Here is an 11,306-nt window from a genome sequence, read left to right as displayed (position 1 = left end):
GATGTAATCGACTTAATCTCTTTGTCTGTCCTTGATTGTCCCCTCTATGTTTAGCTCCTTGTGGGCAATAAAGAAATAAGAAATTCTTCAAGTGGTACTTCAGTATGGCCAGTCTAATGACTGAAGCAAGAAAAAAAAGAAGTTGGAAATATTTTTGCAAAAGAAGGATGGGTCAGAATGGGTGGGGGTGGGAGTGTTGGGTTCAGAAATAAAATACTGCAAAAAAAAAAAAAAAAGCTGTTGTTGGTAAATGTAAGTGTTTGGGTGTGAAGAATTGTGATAAACAGTCAGGCAGTTGAGTGAGTCAGTAGTTTTAAATAGTGGAAAGGCAGTAGGGAGTGAATATTTGGCAAGTTTAAAAAGAGCACATTTAAAAGTTGTTGCATTGCCAAAAGAATGAATGTGACAATGTAACAAGAGAAAGAAGAGGAGGAGGACAGTGTAACTGTTGCACTACCATTAAAAAATTTATACCAATCTCATAAACTTTTTGGTTTCTTTCCCCTATAACAACACTGACACTTTACAAACTACTCCAAAACACAGATTTTATATTTACAAGCACATAATGTTATTGTTGTAGGAATTATATGGGGCAGCAGAGCACCGGAAGTTTCGTTCTTCACTGTTCTGAATTCTACCCTTTCTGTCTATTTACATCCACACTGGTTAATCAAAAGAATGCCAAGCAAGCTAATGTTAATTTCTTTCTACTACTGTAGAGTCACTTTAGCTGATGAGGTGGTCAAATTGAAAATTTTCCTTTGTTGTGCTCACAATACATGAGTTTTAATTTGCCATTAATAATTCTTCTACACTTTGATACCAAATGCATCCAAAGTAGTCAACTCTTGAAAATTCTTCAGTATCATGAGTCTTTTCAATCCTTACTCTGTAAGTGTGTGCAAAAATTATAAGAAAGCAAGCCAAAATTTTAACAAATTGGGTTTCGATTCCCTATCTTGATCAGCAAAGACCAATCATCTTGAGTCAATTTACTTTTCCAATGGATAAGTTTTTCTAATGTTTGCAATCTTCGAAGCCATCCAGATACCTTAATTCTTAGAATTCCAAACTCTGTCCACCTGAGCACTCACCTGATTATTGAATGATATTTGTTTTTCATATTAAATGTCTGACTGGCAATGGCTACTGGCTTTTCCACTCTGTACACTATGTGCATCCATTTAGCTAGAGCCTCCATCCTTGACTTCAAGAAACAGCTCTCAGAACATTTATATTCATTGCTCTGGAATCACTTGTTACACAGGTGAAAGATCCCCATATTTATACAACTATATATAAACATATATAAATGAATTAACATACCCATTATCAATTTCAATGATGTTTCTGTCTTACAATTTATGGAACTACTTACTTTCTGAATTTTAGTGTAACTGGCTGAATATTCCACAGAAACTTGTACTCTTAATGTAATTCTAAGGTAGAATCAGCATAGCACAGTGTGACAAGGCTAGACCTATGAATTATAAAGACAGTTCAGTCAATGGACAACAAACGCTCCGCCAACCCAGTTTCATTCACAAGGCTTGGGCTGACCTAAGGAAGACCTGGAAATAAGTGGTGGAAGCTGATCTCAAGAGTCTGAAGCTAACAAATGAGATGACAAAGAATCACAACAAATGATGAGACACTGAGAAAGAGAAGGCCTTTCTAACTATTACAAGTATAGAAAAGCAGGGAAGGTAATGATGACGATGATGACAATGATGATGATACACTTGAAAACAATACAATACTACTTACATATGTAAAGTCAATGAAATCACAATCTATATCTGTCATACCAACAGTACCAATTGAATATCCATCCTCTCGCCATGTAAACTGAAAATAAAACAGACAAACACTTTAATTTTGAGTTCATGATTTTCAATGCATGAATCAGAGAGAAGATTAATAAGACATTTCTTTAAACTTTAAGAAAAAGGAACAATCTCTAAATCTTAATAAACTGGAAAAGAGACTACACAAATATAACATTAAATTCTAGGCCCTCATGTACCATCACATGGGGGTTATGAACTAATACAGAGTTGGACAACTGACCAAATGTTCACCAATTCTAGATTCAGTTTCACAACTATGAAGGGCACATAACTAACTCTAACATGTGTGTGTGTATTTTTCTTTGATATTTATTTAAGTCTTCTTCATAGAATTCAAGCCAATCACTAACAAAATGACAAGGCTTTTTTGTCTAAGTCTAGAAGAGTCCCATGGATTTGTAAATAGGTAAGTTAGTATGCATATACTATCGTTCAAGTAATGGGTGCACATCTTTTTAGTACAAAATGTGTGTGAGAGACACCTCTTTATGTATGTGTGTATGCCATATATATGTACACATGTGATCCATCCTCATCATCAACATTGTGTATAATCATTCCAAGAAACTCAAATGAAGAATATTTGGAATGTCTTACAAATTTTCACTATACTACTAACCAACTGGATGTTAAGGAAATAAGTCCATTTACTTTGTTCTTTCTTGAAGAACCTTAGCATTCTCAGGCTTTGAGTAAACCTGTTGTCACATAACTTAATGCACCTACAATACTAGGTACAAACGAGAATCTATATGGCATTGATACAAGAGTTATAAATCCTGTATTAGTTCACCATAGATATTCTCTTTTCCCATATCCTTAGACAAGACATTCACATTCACCTGGTCAACTGATCTCTACACTAGTGCTAGACTTTTCTTCTCTGTCTCACAGAACAATATCAGGTCTATTGTGTCTGAACCAGAATGTTGCTTTTATTGGAATGTTTCACTAGTATTCCTTACTTTTAAAGGTGTGGATAAACTATGGTTCCAGTGTATTGCTTGAATGACTGTCAGGTGTTGCAGTTGTGGGTGATATCTTTCACACTTTAATGGCACAAGTGGTATTTTCTATCAGATGGAGGGTGTTTTCTGCAAAATTTTATTAAACTATACTATATATGTATATACTATAATATGCCTGTGGAGGCACAATGGCCCAGTGGTTAGGGCAGTGGACTCATGGTTGTAGGATCGCGGTTTTGATTCCCAGACCGGGTGTTGTGAGTGTTTATTGAGCGAAAACACCTAAAGCTCCACGAGGCTCCTGCAGAGGGTGGTAGCGAACCCTGCTGTACTCTTTCACCACAACTTTCTCTCACTCTTTCTTCCTGTTTCTGTTGTACCTGTAATTCAAAGGGTCAGCCTTGTCACACTCTGTGTCATGCTTAATCTCCCCATGAACTACATTAAGGGTACACGTGTCTGTGGAGTGCTCAGCCAACTGGAACCCTCGTTGTCGTAACTGACAGAGTGCCACAATAATATGCCTACTTCCATTGTTGACTTCACTTGAGCCTCTAAGAGAGTCAGCAATTGCGCATTTTGTTTGCAGTACTCCCCCTCCAAGGTACTTTCCCTCCACACTTTTGTTGATATTTATAATTAGCTTCATTAGTATTTCTCTATTACTGATCACTTCTAAATCTTGCAGGTCAGCAGGTCTGTTTAAGTAGAGCATGACCATATCATGCAATGACACAGAAGCATCAACATTTAATGTCTGTTTTTCATGCTGGCATGGGTTGGATGGATTGACAAGAACTGGGAAGGCCAGGGGCCACACCAGATTCCATAATCTGTTTTAGCTTGTTTTCTATGGCTGGTCGCCCTTCTTAACACCAACCACTTTACAGAATGTACTGGGTGCTTTTTATGTGGCACCATCACCAGTGCATTTTATGTGGCACCAAACCTCACACCAATGCTTTTTACATTGCACCTTGGTTTTAGGATGTCGATTTTGTTGTGATGAGTAGGTCTTCTTCAGTACAGCAATACACCACATATCTTGATCCTCTGTCATTGCCTTCATGAGGTTCACCATTTTGATATATATATATATATTGATAGAAAGGACAACAAAAGAAAGAAAGAGACCTCGATATTATGTAAATAGAGGAATTTATCTGTAAAAATATGTGACACTTGTTCGGTAGCCATGATAAAACTCAGAGTTTCGGATGCCGGGGTGGGAACCCACGCCAACATCTCTTCATTTTTCACAGGAATTTTCAATGGCCGGATGACTGAAGAGATGTTGGCGTGGGTTCCCACCCCGGCATCCGAAACTCTGAGTTTTATCATGGCTACTGAATAAGTGTCACATATTTTTACAGATATATATATATATATACACACAAACACATATATGTACATACACACACACACACACACACACATACATATTATATAATGCAAGATATGAATTTCATTTTATAACAGACAAATAATGGGTAATTATATCTTGAAACTGGAAATAAAAAAATCAAGAAAGCAAAGTGTTTCTTTATTTTGCCTTTTTATCGACAATAATTAATAACCCATTTTCTAACTTTAATACTTCATTGATATTAATTAATGCAAGGAATGAAAAAGAAACACATTTTTCTTGTAGATGATATTATTTTAATGAAAAAAAAAAAATCAAGAAAACAAAGCATTTATATAATTTTCTTTTGTATCAACAATAATTAATAATTTATTTTCTAACTTCAATAATGCATCACTTATATTAATGCAAAGAATGAAAAACAGCATTTTTCTCTTCATTTTTTTTTTGCTGATGATGATATATTATTTTAAAAGAGAAAGAAAATTCATTGATCATAAATAAAAGAAAATACTTACCTTTCCTAATGTTCTATGGAAAAGTAAAGCATGAAAAATACCTGCAAGAAAATATAACACATTATCAAAATATGCTAAATATCAATATAAACATAATTCAATGTTCTGTATTATAATTGTTTGTGAACAAATTTCTTAAATTACGGAAAGGTACTTGCATAGCAAGTGACCTGATCTGAGATCATGTAGCTTATAAACACCTTCCATGCTGGTGCCATCTAAAAAGCATCCAGTATACTCAGTAATGTGGTTCATGTTAGGAACAGCATCCAAATGTAGAAACCATGCCAAAACAGAAACGATTGGAGACTGGTGCAGTTCTCTGACTGGCCAGCTCCTGTCAAACCATCCAACCCATGCCAGCACAGAAAACGGATGTTAAACAATAATGATGAAGATATTTCTGTTTGAAAGCACAGGTTTATCAGCTTACTTGCCAATATGTACATCTTCAGACAATACACATTGATGACTGAAATACACAATAGCCAAGACTATCAGGCTAGCCTGATAGACTTGGCTATGTCAAGATGGATTTTTATGTATTCTTCCTCCCACTTGGATTTGAAATGTTGCCACAATTATAATATGTCTATTCTATTGTCATTTTCTGCATTTTCCTGCAGCTGAAGATTGCTCTACATATTGCATTTAATGTAATGCTCGCATTACTTAAATAAATGGAGTAGCATGAAACGTGCGTACTGCAATCATCTTTGAAATCCGTGTTGCTTATTTTGATTTTTTGATCACCTAGTTTTTTAGAATGGTTTTTGTATAATACCATACCATACTATATTCTGGTGCCTAAACATAAGTACCATATTCAATCTTGAATCTAAATCTAAACCTTCTATATATATATATTAGCATGGAAAGCGGACGTTAAACGATGATGATGATGATGATGATGATATATACATACACAATATGTGCATCCATTGATCCAAATACTTTTTTTCTTTCCTCATTCCTTTCTATAGAAGAGCAAATGCTTGAAGCATCAAAGACTCCTCTGTTTGTTCTGAGAGTGAAGCTAATAATACACCTTGCTAGTTGTCCCTCACCTGTCTCTGTCTTGTTTTTTAGTACAATTTCAAACCAACCATACACACACACACACCCATATACAATCACACATATCATCCCTGCAACATTAAGTTTGGCACTTTAAATGAGATACTATTAGAAACACTAGCCAAATCTCACCTCAATCATACCCTGCCATCTTAAAAAAGAGAGGAAGACATTGGCTAATGTGTAGTTTTAGTTATCTATCAAAAAAACTAGATGGAATGTCTTTGTTTATAGAACTGTTTGATAAGGAGTGAACTGGGGCTAACAAACACAATATAAAACCACTAATGTGCTCTGAATGATGAATGTACTTACTGGCAACAGCTTCTTCTATCTGACGACCCTCAACTTTCTGAAATATTAAAAAATAAAGGAGAAAATATTGAAAAATACATTAATAATGAAATGAAACTTGAGATAGTAATAATAATAATAATGGTTTCAAATTTTGGCACAAGACCAGCAATTTCGGGGGAGGGAGTATGTCAGTTACATCGACCCCAGTGCTCAACTACTCTTACTTGTTTCAGTCATTCGACTGTGGCCATGCTGGAGCACCGCCTTTAGTCGAGCAAATCGACCCCAGGACTTATTCTTTTGTTAAGCCTGGTACTTACACTCTCGGGCTCTTTTTGCCGAACTGCTAAGTTACAGGGACGTAAACACACCAGCATCGGTTGTCAAGTGATGTTGGGGGGACAAACACAGACACACACATATATATATATATATACATTTACATATATACGACGGGCTTCTTTCAGTTTCCGTCTACCAAATCCACTCACAAGGCTTTGGTTGGCCCGAGGCTATAGCAGAAGACACTTGCCCACGGTGCCAGGCAGTGGGACTGAACCCGGAACCATGTGGTTGGTAAGCAAGCTACTTACCACACAGCCACTCCTGCGCCTGGTACTTATTTTCTCAATCCCTGAAAGGATGAAAGGTAAAGTTGACCCCAGCAGAAGGTGAACTCAGAATGTAAGATGGACAAAATGCTAAGTATTTTGCCCAGTGTGCTAACAATTCTGTCAGCTCACCAGCTTAATAACAGTAAGAGTAACAGCTTCAACTTTTGGCACAAAGCCAGTAATTTTTTTTTTAGGGGTTTGGGTTTAGCCAATTACATTGACCCCAGTACTGAAGAGGTACCCCAAAGGATGAAAAGCAAAGTTGACTTTAGTAAAATTTGAACTCAGAATGTTAAGAGCCAAAAGAAACGCCACTAAACATCTTGCTGATGATTCTGCCAGCTTCTTGCCACTTTCAGAATGTGGGTCAACTCACTTGCTATAAATAATCCTCAAGCTGGAAGTCCTCCAAAATAGGTCATTCGGTTGATTTTCACTGATGTCGGGAATTTCTCCAAGAATGTGCTCTTGCCTATCAACAATCCTCCATAGAATGAATAGGTTGAAATATCAATGGCTACATTGTCCAACCAATAGAAAACTGTGAATGCCTAGCAACATTTCAGAAGCTCAGGGCTTAATCTAGATTTTCACACCAACTAATAACACAAAGCAGTTTGGTCTATTCTCTAAAAACTCTGCCAATATGGAAAAAGTTGTTTAGGTATTGGACAAAAAGAATTGACTTCATCAAGCATGCTAGTGAATCAGGTGACATATACAAGAGCAAGTATGTTCTACAACTACACTAAGTAAGAGTTTGACTAGTTTACTAAGCTTCTGCAATTAAAATAAACTTGTTCTCTTCTCCCTACATCAGTTGTGCAAGAATTCTTGAAGAGGATGATGGTCTGATGGCCTGTGAGATGACATCTGTCCTGGCCAGAGACTATTGTTGGCATCACCATCATCATCGTTTAACGTCCACGTGAAACCAGATGGCTACACCAGGCTCCAATCTGATTTGGCAGAGTTTCTACAGCTGGATGCCCTTCCTAATGCCAACCACTCTGAGAGTGTAGTGGCTGCTTTTACGTGACACCGGCATGAAGGCCAGTCAGGCGGTACTGGCAATGGCCACGCTCAAAATGGTGTATTTTACGTGCCACCCGCACAAGAGCCAGTCCAGGGGCACTGGCAACGATCTCGCTCGAAAGTCCTTACACATGCCATGGGCACAAGTGCCAGAAAGGCGACGCTGGGCACAAGTGCCAGAAAGGCGACGTTGGGCACAGGTGCCATCAGGATCAATGTGACACAAATTAGGATGTCTTTCAGTATATTTTTGAAACTTTTTCGAGTACCCCACTACACTTGTGTCTATAGACAGTTCATCACACAAAAGTCTAAAGAGGGACGGTCAGTATCACGAAAATAAATTTCTTGCTGCTTGAACCAGTGAGGAAGCCTCTACGTGGTTACTCGACTTGCTAGAAACAGCAGCCAACTCACCTTCATATCACACATTGCCGTTTTATAATGCAGTCCTGAATTCATTGAACCAATGACAAAAATGACATGTCATCGTTGGAATGCCATTGATCATGGGTCTACTGGATCAAAGCTGACTCGGGGCTAAACAACAACAAAGATTCTAGGAATTAGGGTGTGTAGCCCGGCAGCATTACAAATTAACTAATGTGGTATCAATGCTTGTAACATTCCCTATTTTTTTTAATAGCCTTCAGTATTAACGATGAAGTTTTGTTTAATATGTACTAAATCAGGGGTTTTCAAACTTTTTGACTTGCGGACCCCTTTATATTTCAGGCTTTACCTTAGGGACCCCCTTATAAACGCTTATGAAATTTATACATATTTGCTTAAAAAAACATATATTTTTACATTTATTTATTTAACAGTATTTAACAAATAGGTTTATTGTCAATTATACACACAGGATTTTTTTAATACATACTTAGTGAGAAGGATGTGCTTGCTTGGCTCTGCACGGACCCCCTGTCTTGTCCTTGCGGACCCCCTGTGGTCCGCGGACCACAGTTTGAAAAACCCTGTACTAAATAGTACTATGAAAAGTGTTAGTGGTAACACTCAATATACAGTGATGCCCAAAATTATACAAGAAACTGGTCAACACGAGAGCCTCGTGTTTTTGTAGAGATTATGAGATAAATTAAAATAAAAATGTAATGATATTTTAAACTATAAATCGATCGTTTTTATCACTGACAGTTTTAAACACTATCAGTCCCTGCAAACTAGAGTCATTCAGTTCAATAAGCACAGTCCGATCTCTCTAATCAATACACATGCTATTTTCCGAACAATACGAAATCACTGTGGTCGCTCGATCTGCCAGAAATCGTTGCGAAATCTCTTATAGGTCACATTAAAAAAAAAAAAGTTTGAGTGGCTGTGTGGTAAGAAGCTTGCTTACGAACCACATGGTTCCGGGTTCAGTCACACTGCGTGACACCTTGGGCAAGTGTCTTCTACTATAGCCTCGGGCCGACCAAAGCCTTGTGAGTAGATTTTGGTAGACAGAAACTGAAAGAAGCCTGTCGTATATATGTATATATATATATATATGTATGCGTGTGTGTATGTTTGTGTGTCTGTGTTTGTCTCCCAACAATGCTTGGCAAACGATGCTGGTGTGTTTATGTGACCGTAACTTAGCGGTTCGGCAAAAAAGGACCGATATAATAAGTACTAGGCTTACAAAGAATAAGTCCTGGGGGCCGATTTGCTCGACTAAAAGGCGGTGCTCCAGCATGGCCACAGTCAAATGACTGAAACAAGTAAAAGAGATTAAATGATATAGTCTTCGATACACTGTGTCGAAATAATAATAATGAAAAAAACAAAACAGTGTAGTAACGCTAAGAAAATTTTAAACACTTTTCCTCCAGAATAGGTGTTTAGGGTTAGGGTTGTTTTACCTACACACAGCAATGGTTTTAGATAATTCATTGTTCTATGTCCAGGTCCCATATACTCGAAGAAGATAATAAAAGAAACCAATCTCGTCATTATTCGCAGTGGTAGGTAATACAACTAATATTGGAATGACTCACACTGGGAACAAAAACTGGTCATCAGAATTGGAAGACATAATAAATAGAAACATTTAGAGATGACTGAAATAAATGCGAGAAAAAAAGAAAAACTACGATGTTTATGGATAGGACATTATTGACTTACCAATTCTAGTACCTGTGCCCGTGCATTCATCATGGACAGCAGATAATACGTGAGAGAATGTTGCTTAATTAGTCACTCACGACGTAGCCATTATGAGATGACAACAGTAAACAGTAGGTACGAAGAAAATGTTATTTTTAGTTTAATATTTTTTTTTTGTAACTTTATACATAAAACATATTTTGGAAAAAATTACGATATTATTTTAAATATAAAATTATTGTATGAATTTTCAATTTTGTAATCATTTCATTTCTCGTAAATAATTGAACATATGAGAATGTTGAAATGTATACAGACAGTTCACTTCTGCAAATTGCTACAAAGTCCGTAAAATAATATAATAATAGAGAAGTAAAGTCGTTAAAACAAAATTCTAAAAGTAATATATTCTGCTTAAAAATAAACGAGAATAATTATTTACAATTGTTTTTAAGGGTCATTTCCTGAATGGTATTGAATAAAACTACTTCTTTTACGAAACTAAGAAATACATTATATTAGTAAGTATGAGAGATCGTTATATAATATAAAATAGACCATCGTTTAAATATTTAATACTAAAGTTTCAATGAATTTTAAAAAAGCTTTGAAGTAATTCAATAAAAATAGAAAGTTAGGATACACCCAATGCAATAGATCATTTTTTTTTGTCTTAGTTATTATTTGCTAGTCTATCAGGCGTTTACATTTATCGTCTGCTACTGGAGGACGACTATATCTTTCATCCTTCACCTTTTACTTGTTTCAGTCATTGCGGCCATGCTGAGGCACCACTCTGAAGGGCTAAGGCGGACAAATCGACCCCAGTACTAATTTTTATTTTGGTCAGTCAGATACACATATATCACCATTATCCTCCTCATCATCATTTAACATCCATTTTCCATGCTGGCATGGGTTGGACAGTTTCTCAGGGACTGGCTAGGCAGAAGACTGCACCAGGCTTCACTGTCTGTTTTGGAAGAGTTTTTACAACTGGATGCCCTTCTTAATACCAACCATCTTACTGAGTGGATTGTATAGGAAGGGCAAAGTTGACCCCAGCTGGATTTGAACTTAGAGGGCAGAGTGTTGGAACAAATAACACAAGGCATATTGTTGTCACTGTTTTGTCCCAGGTCAGACATAAACAAGCAGACCTATGTTTAAAGAGATTCCAACTGTGGCCATTAATTTTATTTCATGTTGCCTTTTTCTTTCCAGATGCAGATTCTCTATGACAACATTATACATGTTCTCTCTTTTAAGATATTCAAATATAACTTGAAGGAGATTCGGTTGCTGTTTTCATCAGGTTAAATGAATCCCCCATCTCACCATACAGGCTTCTTTGTTTAATGGCTACCTCATTGTATAAGCAATGAGAATAAATAATACATAGCTTTAGTTAAGCTATAGTTAAAATAACAATAAACAGTGATTTATTGAACCATTGTTTATTGTGT

General features: G+C 36.5%; 1 protein-coding gene across 1 annotated transcript in view; it reads right to left on the bottom strand.

Annotated features, from left to right (window-relative positions):
• The window catches only part of LOC106874664 (autophagy-related protein 101), a 23,259-nt gene extending 13,267 nt beyond the window's left edge, over positions 1-9,992 (bottom strand). Inside the window, exons 1-4 of the mRNA XM_014922461.2 lie at positions 9,859-9,992; positions 6,098-6,134; positions 4,706-4,746; positions 1,771-1,851 (exon numbers count right to left, since the gene is read on the bottom strand). Of these exons, the coding sequence (XP_014777947.1) occupies positions 1,771-1,851; positions 4,706-4,746; positions 6,098-6,134; positions 9,859-9,891 (192 nt within the window). The 5' untranslated portion in view covers positions 9,892-9,992. The remainder of the gene's footprint in view (positions 1-1,770; positions 1,852-4,705; positions 4,747-6,097; positions 6,135-9,858) is intronic.
• Positions 9,993-11,306: the final 1,314 nt, after the last annotated feature.

Source organism: Octopus bimaculoides, chromosome 15, assembly GCF_001194135.2.
Source record: "Octopus bimaculoides isolate UCB-OBI-ISO-001 chromosome 15, ASM119413v2, whole genome shotgun sequence".
Taxonomy (NCBI): Eukaryota; Metazoa; Mollusca; class Cephalopoda; order Octopoda; family Octopodidae; genus Octopus; species Octopus bimaculoides.
This window is presented reverse-complemented; position numbering and strand designations above follow the sequence as displayed.